The sequence below is a fragment of the Meriones unguiculatus genome, chromosome 3, assembly GCF_030254825.1.
Source record: "Meriones unguiculatus strain TT.TT164.6M chromosome 3, Bangor_MerUng_6.1, whole genome shotgun sequence".
Taxonomy (NCBI): domain Eukaryota; kingdom Metazoa; phylum Chordata; class Mammalia; order Rodentia; family Muridae; genus Meriones; species Meriones unguiculatus.
Genome location: NC_083351.1, coordinates 169,085,715 through 169,100,993, shown reverse-complemented (window position 1 = coordinate 169,100,993; position 15,279 = coordinate 169,085,715). Strand labels below are relative to the sequence as shown.

Here is a 15,279-nt window from a genome sequence, read left to right as displayed (position 1 = left end):
TAAGATCTGAAATAAGAGATTTTTACAAAAATAAAATTAGTTCGACTACCCCTTGGCTTTGGAGGTGCTGCTACCACCCACAGATACTCAAATCCTGACACTCATGTGTCTTATAAAAAATGGAATATATCCATAGCCTACTACTTCTTCCTGAGTACCTTAAATTATCTCTGTACAGAGAATTAAAACCCCCAATACATCTTGGAACTACAGCCACCATTGTTACTACCATCTCATTGGCGGCTGTTGGAGCTACCACCAAGGCATTAGCCATGAGTCATACTGGGCAGACTGCTCAGACCCTGAATAATCATTTAGCCAATGTAGCTCATGCCTTAGTTGTACATAAAGGAAGTTGTACTAAAAGGAAGCTTGATGGTGTTCAATCAGAGGATTGACCTCTTGCAGGAGCAAATTGATACCCTATGGCAAATCGCTCAACGTGGCTGTCAATGAAAGTATGCTGGACTTAGTGTCACTAGCATACAACATGAGAATTTTTCCTGTGCTGCAAATCTGTCTAAACAATTGTCGAGCTATATTTTAGGTAATTGGACTGGAGAATTCGATACTACGATGGAGCAGCTGAGAGTGGCCATTGTCACAGTAAATTCTACCAGAGTGGACACAGGACTAGCCACAGGATTATCAACATGGATTGCTGCAGCCATGAATCATCTGAAGGAATGGGCGGGCATGGGAGTGCTAGCAGGCCTTCTGGTGTTGGTCTCCTTGGTTTGCCTGTGGTATATATGCAAGATTAGAGTCTCACAACAGTGTGATGCAGCCATGATCATTCAGGCCTTTACAGCCATTGAAGCAGGACATTCTCCCCAAGCATGGTTGGATACCATAAAAAGCTATAATGATACACTCAGGATGCAAGGCTAAGCACTGCACTTAGGGTCAGCCGCTTTCGACCCAGAGAAGAGCATGTCTGATTGCATGCGGGTTGATGCCCCAGGTCCCGCCTCTGAGAAAAAGGTATCGGACGGGTCTGATGCTCTTTGGGGGGATGACACCTAAATGAACATCTGTACAAAGTCCCAATTTATTTCTAATATCAGAGATCAGACCTCTACTCTTGCCTGATGCATCTAAAACAAAAAGGGAGAACTGTAGAGAGCTGCGGAATGCTATGCCTTAAAGATGGAGCTGGTTTCCGCCTTCCACCTTCCCGATGGTGAGTGCTCTCTGTCAAGAACAACTCCACATTTGGCTAAGGCCGAGGATCTGGCTTGCTTCCATGTATGTGGACCTATCTACATTGCCCACGTGGCACGCTGGGGTTGGCTACCCAGAGGCTATTTAAGCTGTGGGCTGGCTTTCCCCAGGGTCCGAGGATTGTTCAAGGTTCCTGAATAAACTGCATTGGAAAAAAAAAAAAAAAAAAAAAAAGATGGAATCTCACGCATCCCAGGTTGGTTTCAACTTGCTCTACAGCCAAGGATGACCTTAAACTTCTGATTCTTTAGCCTTCATATTTCAAGTGTTGAAATTACAGGCATGTGCCACCAGGCTAGTGACAATGTCTTAAACAGAAGGACTCTAACTGGGTAAACAGAAGGATTGTTATTGGGTACACAGAGGTTTAAATTAAGCATTTCTGTCAAGCTGAGAAGCCTGTGTCGGCTCAAAGACCTTGCTGACTATGACATAAAGTCTGCTGGATTTTCTGTTATTTTGCTTATCTCTTTCGTGTCCCCAACTGTCTTGGCAATTTGATCACCAATAAACCATTCTTTCTACCCAAAAAAAAAAAAAAAAACCCAATACAGTGTCATGCTACACACATTGTTGTTTGTTTAGTGTGTAATACGAGTGTGCCCAGAACAGGTGCATCTTCTTTTAGTACTTTTAGTCCAATGGCAGAGAGCCAGACACATCTTAGAGCTTTTAGCCCTAGCCATAGGCACAAAAACAGCCCCCACCCCTAAATGACACTTCAAGCTCGCTAAAACTGTGTGACATACAGTACCTTAGTTATAAATAATATAGTTACAACTACATAATGACTTCTGGCTAAAATTTGCCCTCAACATACATGAACCATTTCTTTGCCTAAATGCATTCATCAAATTAAAAAAGAAAAGAAAAAGAGAGAAAAACTGAGATGCTGAAATAAATATGGAATCAGGAAAATGACTCAGATATTTCTATTATTTGCTTCTGGGAACAGATTGCTTCTTCCCAGTTGTTAGATTAAACAATACATATTTGATTTATTATGAAATTTAATCAGGATAATCTCACTGCTAAAGTTAATTTCCCAAGAGTATAGCCCAAATATGCTGCTGTGAATTTTCAGTATCTCCTGTCATTGTAATCTCCTGAGATTTGTACTGTTAATGTGAAAACAGCTGTTTTGGGGGTGGGTGCAGGAAGTGTTAACACTCACAGTATGTCCTAGATTCATCACAGCACGGACACCCTTACAGCATGGATCTTCTCTCTGCCACAAGAGTAACCAACGTAGCAGGCGGATTTGGTCTCACAGGCCGAGCCGGTGAGCTTACTTGGGCCTAACTTTCTCTGACACAGCAGAGCGGTGGTGAGAAGTGCCTACTCACTAGCCATTCTTTATCCCTGTTTCCTGCCCTCGAACCACAAGCTGAAGCACTCGGGCTTTTCAATCAGTGACAGTAAAGCAACATAACATAACATGTAGAGGTTTAATAAGCAAATGGCAGGGGGAAATCTGTATGAGCAGCTGATATTTATTAATAAAATCAGCAAAACAATCATTTGAGAGCTATTATTTCAAATACTGTCTCCCAAATAAGAAAATAAGTAAAACATATTAAGTTGTTTTGAGTTCAAAATAAGTCGAAACATATTAAATAGACTTATAGTGAAAAAATTCAAAATAGTAAATAACATTAATATATTCCACATTTAGGTAAAAAACACATGAATAAATTTTTTAATTAGCTCAGATCCCAAGTAGGAAAGTCGTTCCTACTTTTAAAAAAGAACATTTTCAGAAGTTCAACAATGGATTCAAAGATGAATCCTTGGCCTTTAGTACCAGGTCAAACCACCAGCTTCCATTAGTGTCCAAGACTTCAGGGATTCCCTAAGTACTAATGCTCCAGAGTCCAGACCATTTCAAAACTGGAGGCTTTGCCCTGAAGGGCCCTACTTCAGAAGCACTTGGACCAGAGTGGGCTCTGGACACAATCCACATACTGATCCCCCTGTCAGAATAAGAGCATGTCATCATTGTGTCAAGCTGGGTTTGAATCTCAGAAACAGTGCAAGTTCACTCAGAACAAAAGCCTGAGAATGTGCTGACTATCTAGCAATGCAGATTTGGGTAAGTTAGTAAGAACAGCAATGGTCATAAGTTTTGAAGTGTTAAAGCTCTTATCTAGTTTATGAAAGTATCCTGCATGGAAACTGTAGTTTAGAGTAGCATAAAACATGTTAGATCCAGGAAAATAGCACTGAGCGGAAGTCAAGAGAATAAGCACATACACAAACTCCTGACAAGAACCTTTGCTCACTTCACACACCTCATACTCAACACTGCAAAATGCAGCTGCTGTCAGGGACGGAATGTGTCAATTACTCATGACCTCAGCAACATAAGGAGCATTTACTAAAGAAATGGAACAACTATCTAGTGTCTGCATTAAAAATGTACAACATAAGTCCTCTTCATCAGTAGAAGGCACAAAATGAAAGTGCCCTGTGACAACTTACCACTTAGAGCTTTTCACTGTCCAGTGATTTATTTTTACCTGTAAAAGGACAGCATCAGTCTCACACCTTTTCTTAGGGATTAAAGTGAAGATGCACAGAGACTGTGGACAGCAGTCACAGCAGGCACTTGCAGGTTTCAGTAAAGGGTGACTATTACCGTTCCTGACTAAACACAAACTTTGTGTGTCACCACACAAAGTTCAGTGTGACCTCACACTTGCGACAGTACTCTGAGAGAAAGGTTCAAGAAAGCAGTATTGCGAGCAGCCAATGCAGTGCCATCAGCTCTCCATGTTGTAACCACTCATGGGTACCCACAACACTAGAATGACAGTCCACAAGAGTTGCCATTATCTTTGCTAGAGATTTCTTTTTCCTTTTCCATCTTAACCACATCTTCAAAACTTTCCATGTCAACGGGCCATCGTGCCTTCTTATCCGACTATCACTCAAATTTCAGTTCTGGGCTTTCTCTTACATCTCTACACACTATTTTGTAACCATGCTCCATAACTTCAACTATATCCTGAAATCTTCCAATAGCAAGGGATTTCTAGAGATTTAGTTCAATCTCTCTTTACACACGAGGAAGAAATTTGATAACCAAAGTTCAGAGCCACGTATAATAAAGCCACAGTGATTTCTCCTGCAGCAGACACCACCTTCGAACTCTGCCTGTAAATTATAAAATCAAACAACCAGTGGTGTAGAGTCCCCAGGCAAAGTTCAGTATAGCCTACCAATGCACTACTAAGTACAACCAGAAGCTGGCCTGCTTCCTCTCTGCCCCCTATGAGTACATGCCAGAGCAGAGTAAAGTTAGACCACCATATTGGTCCTTGTTACTGTTTCAACAAGGTGTTTGAGGACAGTACTGGATTTCAAAGATTATCACCTGAGCAACCTGTGAGACACTGTGCTCCTCTATCATTCTGAAATCTCCATGCTTTTTCTGTCATTAGATCTGACAGTGAGTGACAGAAGCAAGAATTGCTGGGGAAGGGGGCATACTGAAAACAAGCTTAGCTCACCAAACAGATGCAAGAACAGAAATTCACCAAAAGAATGTAAGAACACAAAAGACAATTCCTAGGTGTTCAGTTTTCAAAGATACAGTCTTACACAATCTAAATGAGAATTCCAATACCAAATCCAAATTTGAAGGTGACATCCAACACAGAATTAATTTGGCTAGATTACCATACAGCTATTACAGTATTCTCTTAAATACTTCATTTAAAAAATGAGGTCTTGGTTAATATGTCACTATTTTAAATAAATCCTGCAAGTATAGCTTGAATTCATAAACTATACCAAAGAGCCACACTGCTGAGTAAGTCCCCTCCTCAGGGAGAGAAGTATGTTTGCCACATTCTATCTACACTGCAACTCTTCTCATTGGGTTTCCGCTCAAAGGGCAAACAGTTGGCACACTTTTAATCATGTAAGAAGCTTCCAGTGTCAAGGAAATTTTGTTTCAATGCTCTTTTCTTTACTATCAGATTATAGAGGATAAATGGCTTGAACTGCTATTGTAATTACATGCCGTCTGTCGTCTCATCGTTCAGGGAAGGAGAGCTTTAAGGCATACTGTGAATTGGTAGCATACTGCCTGCCATCATTTCCCAGCAATTTATCATGTTAGGCCTCAGGATTAGTGGATTAGGAAAAGGTTTTATCAGAATCTGCACTACTGCTCTGAAGACAGGCCAGGCAGAGAGACCAAATGCAAGAGGAGAACCATGCAATCTGTGAGCACTGTTTCTAAACACAAGAGGCCATCAAACCGGCCGCTTCATAACGTGACTCATGGTACAGGGTGTCTTTTGTTTTGTTTAGAACTGGTTACCACTATTTGTGCTACTGTTTATCACCAGTTCAGCATTAGAACTGGTTTCCAGCTTACGAATTATGTGACTTAAACCCTCTGACCAGCACCCTCTGAGGTGTTTCCATAGAACATACAAGAGAATTGAATATATGATAATTAATATTGCTAACATCTTGAACAGAAAAAACTCCTGACCCTCAAGAATCATAAACTGACTCTAAAGGAACTACCTACCTCACTACCTTACAAGACAGACCAACCTTCAGACCCAAGTTTTATTAAACTTGGACCCAATTAAGAATGAACTGCAAAGCAAGAAATCTAAAACTTCAATGACTTAATATGGCCATTTGTGAAAAACCTTCAAATATAATTTCAGAATTTCAATAACCTTTTTATATGTTCCAGAAGTTGTGTCTGATTAACAGGACAATCTGCACTATAATTAACTCACAGAGTCACATTTCCTATGTTTTAAAACCTGCTGGGAACAATGTCCTGGAAGAAGAAAAAGAACCAGAAAGTTAGTATTATGCCTAAGGGTTTTGTTTGCTTCTCAGATAGGGCCTTGCTATGTGGCCTGTACAAGCCTTCAATTTAGAATGCCCTGCTTTAGCTTCCTGGATGCTGAGATCACAGAATGTGCCACCAGGCTCTGATACATGGACTGATGCTGTAATTTGATCACTGTCTCACTGGATGCAGAGAGCATGTTTGATACTGACAGGAGAATCATAAATTGTGAGGAAAATAAATGGCAGAATTTTGACTGTAAGAAGATGTCCTGATTTGTTAAGGGCAATTTTAATATTAATAATATTAATGTATTATTATTATTTATAATTTACATATGAGAAAAACAATTTTATGCAAATAAACAATGTTTGACAATAATATGGTCCGTTCACTGTGTAAACAATTTTAATAATGTTATATATAAGCACATCTGAGCTAAATCTCCATCATCATATCCTAGCTTACTTACTTTCCCTTTTTCCTCTAAAGATAGAACTCTCCTTGCCAAGGCTCACAGCCAGTCACAGTGGTGCACCCCTGTCACTCACCACTCAGGAAGCTGAAGCACAGGAGGAGGATGGGTGGTGCTACCATCAAAATCCTGTCTTCCTCCATCCAAAGAAAGAGGGTCTGTTATTTCATTATTGTATTACCATTTACTCTAAGGGAATCTTCAACTTTTTTTTTTTTTTTAATACAGTCTCGACAGACATGGTAATGTATACTCCCTTAATCCTAAGACTCTGGAGGCAGATCTTTGAGAGTTCCAGGATGGCCTGGGTTACATAACAAGACCATGTCTTAAACACCAGCTAATTAATCAATTCAAGTATCTGGAATTTTAACCTTCAATCAAAATACATTAGAATGTGTGAGAAACTAGAAACATTTTAAGTGAGTGACAGCATCTGAAAATGTATATGCTAAAATAGCAGCGCTTAAAAAGAAATTTGTAAGGCAAGTACTTGTACTTTAAGCACGTCAGTGTGGGGCCTGCAAAACATCTTAGCAGGAAAAGGGCACTTGTGACTGGGCCTGACAATCTGAGTTCAGTTCCCGGAATGCTCACAGTAGAAAGAAGGGAGCAGCTCGCACAGGTATCCTCTGACCTCCATTATGAGTGGCCCTCACCATCACATACACAAAATAAAAATACATCTAAAAGGAGCACTGTATGACAGATGAGCTTCAGCAACAGACCACAAGCCTAGAATGTGCAAGGCTCTGGGCTCCAATCCCAACACTGATGGGAAAAGTACAAAGCCTTGTGTATAAGCCTTGCTTGAGAGGCTACACAAATGAGTACAGAGGAAGATTGTAACCTAATCAATGAATAAAAAGAACAGATAAAGTCAACGATCACTCTAGGAAATTATACAGCTGACCTGCCTCAAAGTCTGAGCAAGTCAAATGGAGGAAACATACACTAGAAAGTAAAAAAGGAAAGTACAAAAGGAACACCTATAAGATTTTAGACAGATGATTCGGGCGCGTCAGGAAAAGCATCAGTAATGCCCAGTGTCTTACATGAAATGGGCAAAAACTTCTCGGGGTGGAAGACACAATTTCAAAATTTACATGCATATATGAAACAGCATCATATGTACCAACAAAATGAAGTATGTCCTTGAGTACATGTATCAACAACATGAAGAATGTACTTAAAAACTTATCCCTAAGAAAATCTGAAGCCCAGCTGGCTTCCCAGATGGAAGTCTTTTAAGGGAAGACCTGTGGCTCAGACACTAAGCCCTGTAGGACACAGCACCCCTAGCATGCTTCTAAGGCTAAAATAAAATATGAAAATGACACAGAAGGAACCGAAGCCAACATTATAGCCTTTAAAAGGCAAAAATCTTTTGAAAAACTGAACCAGCAATATTTTTTAAGCTAAAGTACTTTATGGTAGAGCTATAGCTGAGGAGTCCCAGGTTGGCAGCTGCTTCAAACCTCTGTCCTCCCCACTTTCCATGCTGTTCCTCACTCAGTCCTCTGTATGAAGTTAGACAACTCTGCCAGCCTAGGAAATACTCCATCTCATAAGCAGAATTCTTTCTGTCCTTCAAGTTCTACCACCTACTACTACCTACTGTGAGAAAGTGACAGACTGGCATTCATTTGCTGACATTCTTAAACTGAAGGACAAACAAACTCATAACAAAAATATGCAAAACTACAAAGCATCCCCAGAAATGAAAATACACCGCATCCAAGAAATATGCTGGCACTTGCAATTAGAAATAATAGGCAACAGGAAATTTCTAAGATGCAAATGGACAGCATCATTGCAAATATTTCAAACTAAAAGATCAATCCACAGTACACAATATACTTTTACATTTACAAAAAAAAAAAAAGACACAAGAAAATACATATTTCAGGCTAAAAAGACGTACTAGGTCTCCAGGGTAATGAAAAATTAAAGTAAAAATCTACAACAGGATAAAATATCTTGAAGACTCGTAGTTAAGATGCTAAACGTGTCTAAGGAGAAAAGGGGGCAGGGTCAGAGGCCACACAGATCAGTTATCACATGGCTTCATTCTTCTCAACAACCAGAGAAGGCAGAACAAGTGAAACAGAACCTCTAAACTCCAATAGAAACCCTAGCCCCCGAGAAGCTTAGACACGAGGATCTTAAGTGTGAAGGCAGCTTGGGCTACATACTGAGACCACATACCCACCTAAATAAAATAAAATAAAATAAAATAAAAATCACAGAAAAAAAATATGCAACTTGGAATTATTTTTTTCACCCAAATATCAACTGAGAGTCAGTTTAGGCAATCAACTGCAGCAGGTTTTCTGAGGCAGTGAGGGAGAAGGGAGCAGAGAGAGGGAGGAGGAGAAAGAAGAGGAAGAGAAGGGAAGGAGAGGAGGAGGGAACAGAGAGAGAGGAGGAGAAGGAGCAGGAGGAAGGGGAAGAGGCAGAGGAGGGGAAGAAGGGAGCAGAGAGAGAGGGGGAAGGGAGGGAAGGGGAGGGGAGGGGGGAAGGGAGGGGAGGGGAGGGAAGGGGGAAGGGAGGGGAGGGGAGGGAAGGGGGGAAGGGAGGGGAGGGGAGGGGAGGGGAGGGGAGGGGAGGGGAAAACAAGTGTGAGTGCTGAAAAGAGCTGTCAGTTGAGATGCTCTCCATTCCTGACTTTCAGGCTCACTCTCCCAGGATTCCTCAGAAACAGTTCACATGGGTATGTGCAAACCTAGAAAGGGTAATGGACTCCAGCTGAAGGGAAAAACAACAACAACAGCAGCACTGAAACTGCTTTCTACATCAGTATCTCAAGTCCTAAGAATTCTGAAGAGTGATGAGCATTTCTGAAATACAATTAAAGAAAAATAACACATTTTTGACTTGTGTTAGCAGTATGAGGGACCACACAGGTCAGCTGAGTAGACACGCCATCAGCTAACTGCTTCTGCTATGGACATTACGTCATCCATGAAGTTAACAATGAAAGAGGAGCAAGCAAAAATGTGAAGAAAGAGACTGTCTTCAAAGACAGCAAAGGATGGAATATGGAATGTGACAGCAACTGGAAACAATCTTGCTATGTGTTCTGTATTACAAAATTACTTTGAGATTAATAATAACAATTTTACATAGTGGATAGCATTAACTTCTGAACCTAAATCAAAAGAATGAACATGAGAAAAGCAGTAAGTGGTATGTCAAATACACAATCATTAAGACAATGATAAGAAAGCATGTATACGCTAGCAAAACATTAGATTTTTAAGCAAAAGCTAAGTATAAAACTATTTTAAATATACTTTAAATATAGGAGATATTTTCATGTATGATTTTTTAAAAATAAATAGAACCCAGTAACTGGTGAAAATAATTAGGTTTCCACGGTGGGAATCAGCATTTCCCCACACTGGCAAACATACGGCACTGTAGGTCAAACATTCGGAGGACCATGATGGCTAATCATTAACACACCTTTCTTTTTTCTACTTTCTGTACCTAATGTCCATTTCTTACTTCTTTAAATTAATGATTTTGCTGCTTTTTTTTTTCTTGTGTGTTTCAAGGACAGCGATGCCACACATGGAACTTGCCTGAGTGAGAAATGAAAGGGACAGAACCAAAAGGGTCTTCCGGAGGGTGGTTATGCGGCGCAGAGAGTGGGTCTACATTCTTATCTGAGGGTGCGCTCTCCTCGAGCCTGTCTGCAAAAAATAAGACCAAACAGAACAAAAATAACATAAAATATAAAGACGGTTTTAAATGAAAAGTGTATACAGTATAAATCAAAGTAAAAACTAAAGCAATAGTCTTTTTGAAAACTATCAATCACAACCCTGTTCTTATAAGAACTGAGGCACTGTCCTAAGGTGAGTATGTAGTTATTGCTACAAAAGCAAGTTACAGATATTAATCAGTGCTAGGTTACATTAAACACAATTTACTTAATAAATTAATTTGGTTCACTTAATACCAGCTATCTATATTTTGTGACATACTCAACTTCAGTTTTAACTGCTTTTTACAAAGGCATATTTAGCAGACTTCCACCAAAAAAAATAAAACTATAGAAAAAAGTATTGTAGATGGTTATTCATTAATAAAATTGGTAAATTCAATCTCTCAATAGTCAGAAAAAGAATTCATTCCATTTCACATCATTCACTTCTCCTAACGATCTGTACCATCAACACAAACACACAGTCACCCCACAAATAAATTGTATTTATTCATTCAGCAAACATTTGAGTATTTAGCATACACCAAGCACATAGCACTGTTTAAAGCAACTGGAATGAAGGAGCAAACAAGATAAAGATGACCTATCTTCGTGTAGCTTATATGAAAAACAAACAAGTAATAGACAGTAAAAAATGTATACAGTAAGTTTGAAAACTAATACACTATAGAAGAAAATGTAGTGTGGAGAAAAAAACATAACGGATGAGCTGTGACAAACTGTCAGTCAACTAGTTACAGAGTACAGAAACCTACCATTGGTAGCTGAGGATGAAGACAGAAGGAAGAACATCACAGACCACAGCTGTGTTTGAGAAAGAACCTCCACTCTCTGGCCATAGCTATATTCCCTATGCTTAAGCTGTCTTCACTGGGGTTCTTACATACCAACCAGAACTTTCTGATTTTTTTTTGTACAATGTCTCTTTCCTGATTTTTAGCTATCAATTATATTCTTGAAACATATGACGAAAGAGATTTTAGGCATTTCCAGTAGACCTCCTTCCATAGTCATTAAAAAAAAAAATCAAATCCATATTCATGCTAGCTTGTTTCCAAGAATTCTTTTGATGAGTAAATTATGTTGTGCTCAATTAAACTTTAAGGGACTAGAGGATAGGTAGGGAGAAAGAATCCAACCAGAACTGAAATTTCTGACAATGAATATACTGGACATTTTTTCCGTACTCTACTGTTAAAGCACCTATTAAAGAGCTAGTTCCATAATGTTTTCCTGGATAAACAAAAATGACCACTTATGGGGAGGGTTCCAGTTTATTGTGGTGGGAAGCAACAAAGACACAGGAAGGACTCGAAGGGCTCCTAAGACCCTCTCAGGGTAACTATAAACCAGATATTATACATTCTGTCAAGGTCTCCCTAGACATCCTCAGCCTTCTAGACATCCTCTAGATCTGTCATGTTAAGACTAGAAACAAGCTGGGTGCAGTGGTGCAAGCATGTAATTCCAGCACTCAGGAGGCAGAGGCAGGTGGATCTCTGTGAGTTTGAGCCAGCCTGTTCTATAGAGTGAGGTCCAGGACAGCCGAGGCTAAACAAAGAACCCCCCCACACACACACACACACATAAACACACAAAGACTAGAAACAAAGTGCAAAAGAAAAAAGAAAAAGCGAGGCTAACCCATGTGACAGCCACAAAAGCAGTATCTGAGATGAGCAATTCCAAAATATCAAGACAGAGTATACATAAGGGCTTAAGTCTGAATTAGGAACAGCCTCCTTAAACATCTGCATCTTGCCAGGAGTCTCACATGGAGCTAGTACTCCCCCTAGTCCACAGACAGAATGAATCAAAATCTCCAAGTGTAAACTTGGGAACCTCTCTTTTAATGTATTCTCCAAATTTACAAAACACTATCATATCCATGGCTCCCCAGACTACAAAAGTGTAAAATCACCACTACATTTTGTGAATCCTTTTGCATTTGGTGTATTATTCTCAACCATCAAGCCAACTGTGGTAAACACATAAACAGCACTCCATCGGGGAGTAAGCTAATTGTTATACCGAGGTCTCCCTGAGGAAAGATACAGGAGATACAGGAGATGTTGTATAAAAAAACACATTTACTCAATTATTTTCAAACACAAGCCAGCATATTTATAACAAAATGACCACGTTCTATTATTCCACAAAACACAGAATCGATTTTTAAGGAAATATTTTTTTAAACCACTTAAGATGTCTAAAATTCACATAATCTGGATCTCAGAACACAGAACACAAAATACACATTAATTTATTATACAATCAATTACATGGAAATAAAAACAAAATGCTTAATGTGGAGCTGCACTTTAAAGACCTGGTGGTCACCCCTGGCCTGTGGTAAATACCAGTTTCAAGTGAATGGTTTTCTCTTAATTAGAACAGAGCCTGAATTTAACATAAGAAATTTGCCTCATCCTGCTTTACAAAAGAATTGTGCTGGAAAGTAAAGAGAGATTATTTTCAAAATGTTTAATTGAGATAAATAATGAAAAAAAACCGTAGGATTTTAAAATTCCAAAAACAAAATACTTTCCGTAACATCACCACGTAATTGCTATACTCTAAAAGCATTTTAAGTGTGTAGACTGAATGGATAATGGCCTCAGACAAAGACTAACGGTTAATAAATAAGGCTCTAAAAGTTAGTGTTCACGCATACCAGCCATCAGTGTCAGTCGAATGCGCATGAAAAAGTGTTACTCTGCATTAAAGACCCTGTGCCAGGTCGGAATGAGCAAAGGGTGCTGCCAAGACATTACCATAGACTCATTAGAGACCCTGACATTTATCACTGTTTTATTGCGTCTTCAAAAATACACGATATACTCAGTAAAATTGCAAAACAACCAATCTTTGGGTTTCTGGTACTCCTTTTAGTAATTTTGACGAAATTTTAAACAAAAGAGGAAATCTATTTGTCCACCAATGAACCTTCCATTGTTCTTCATTAAAAGTTATAAGTATATAGCTATCTAACCAAATGCAGGTTGAGATTTCCCCAAACATGTGGTATTCCAATTACTGTTTAACACATTAAATATCATGACCTCTAGACTTACATACTAAATCTGGACACAAAAGACAATGAGACACAAACTTAATTAAAAAAAAATGACTAGGACAAACTTTATTACTAATACTTAATCTTGGTTTAATGTATTGATATTAAGAAAGAACCAGAAAAGATTCTGAGGCATAAATTACATTCATTTACACTGAAAGTTATAGCAACAATCATTTATTTTATGTGTGAAATGACTTTTACAGGTAATCAGTTATTTTCTTAACGATCACTATAAAATATTATCAATTACTAATATTTTAGTTTTAGTATCTCAAAAATGTTGCTATTACTTTAAAATTGCTTCCTTTATGAAGCACACAAGTAATGCATGTTTTTAGACAACATTATCTTTTTCTTATTGAACACATAACCACATGTTACTTTAACAGGAAAATGCTGAATGGGCAATGCAGCTCTGACTGTGGCCACTCTGCAACAGTTTATCACTTCTCAGAGGGACAGTGTGTTCTCAAGAGCCACAGGAAGAGAGATGCCCGGTCTCCCCCAAGAAAGCATTTCATTAGCCAAACATGTGTGCTTTTACAAACTGCTCTGGAAAACTGTTAATAAGTATGTGTGTCAAGAGAGAAATGTACAAGTAAACTAGGTGGTATTTCACAAGTATCAACAATCTATTTCTTCATTTTGGAAAACGCCTTTGGGGACAGAAGAACCAAGCAATACTGAACAGCTATCGACTCTCACCAAGCCCTTGCCTATCAGAATGATTTAAACTCTACCATACAAACCAAAGGTAAGATACACTATTGCTATTCTAAAGAGATATCAAAGATGACTATTACAGCTAAGGAAGACTATAAAAGGAACCGTTTCTGAAGTACATTATCAATTTATAAATATTCCCAAAAAGCGCCATTCCATCCAATACACTCAATGTTAAGAAAACAGAATGCCTTTCACCTGCTTCCCCACTGTCCTCTGCCTATCAGGGGGCAGTGTTGTGTGCCCTTGACTCTGATTTGTTTCATTTACCAAGAAACCTGGTGATTTAAGTATAATTTCAAAATGCCAGCTATGTATCTCAAGATGAGGGTGATGACTCTCGTTCCTTGCCTTGAGACAATTACTCCATTTAGCGCCCCTAACAGGCAGCTCCGTGTATGCCAGTTTAGAATCACCAGGGGATGAGACTGACGGTCTCACTGAGCTGCCATCCCAGGGATTAAAACTTGAGTTTTCTGAGGCTACATGCTTGGGTGAATGAGGAAGCCCCATGGTAGTGACACCACTGCTCGGGGCCATCTGGGTGGTTTGCGAATGACAGTGGCCACTCCCAGTCCAGGCTCCTGGCCTTCATGTGAGACCTGACATCCTCTACAATGCACTGGGATGCAGTCTCAGTGGCCTTTAAAGCAGATACACAAGTGCATCTGCGAGTCACTGGTGTTTCCTATCTTCAAACTTGAAAACAGTTATTCCAAAATTGTAAAAGGCAAAATTACACATGCAGCCAAGTCCACATACAGTTCCCACCGATACCAGACAAACAGCACGTTTTAGAAGACACAAAATAATAAAATCCTTTACCTAGCTCTTGACTTTTTGAGAAAAAAAAAAAAAAATGGTTTTAACTGAAAGTATTTATTTAGCAGACCCTTGTCAGAGTGCATCAAAGCTGACACCTCCTGCTTCTGAACTACCCCGGTGTAGCTGCAGCAACGTGAGGAGAGAATCCAGACCCCAGTGTGGACAGGCACGCATGGCGGCCACCTGTCAGTGACCAGCAGGCAGAGAAGGGAGGCTCCAGACAAGACAACTAGAAAAACCGTATTTTTTCATTTGTGGGTTCATCTGAGAGACTCTTCCTCAAATGATAAGGTGACAGGGCCCAGAGATGACTATTAACTTCAGCCCTCCACAGGCATGCACACACATGTACATGCGTGTGCATGCACACACTAAAAAACTAAAATAATCTTATA

At 39.4% G+C, this 15,279-nt stretch overlaps 1 protein-coding gene across 2 annotated transcripts in view; it reads right to left on the bottom strand.

The window, feature by feature from the left end:
• Window positions 1-15,279, bottom strand: part of Bmp2k (BMP2 inducible kinase) — a 96,818-nt gene that overhangs the window by 9,805 nt on the left and 71,734 nt on the right. The window contains exon 15 of one of the 2 annotated variants that reach the window (XM_021650053.2): window positions 10,112-10,222. The exons of the other annotated variant lie outside the window; for it this stretch is intronic. Coding sequence (XP_021505728.1) covers window positions 10,112-10,222 — 111 coding nt within the window. The remainder of the gene's footprint in view (window positions 1-10,111; window positions 10,223-15,279) is intronic. 2 annotated transcript variants of the gene reach the window in all.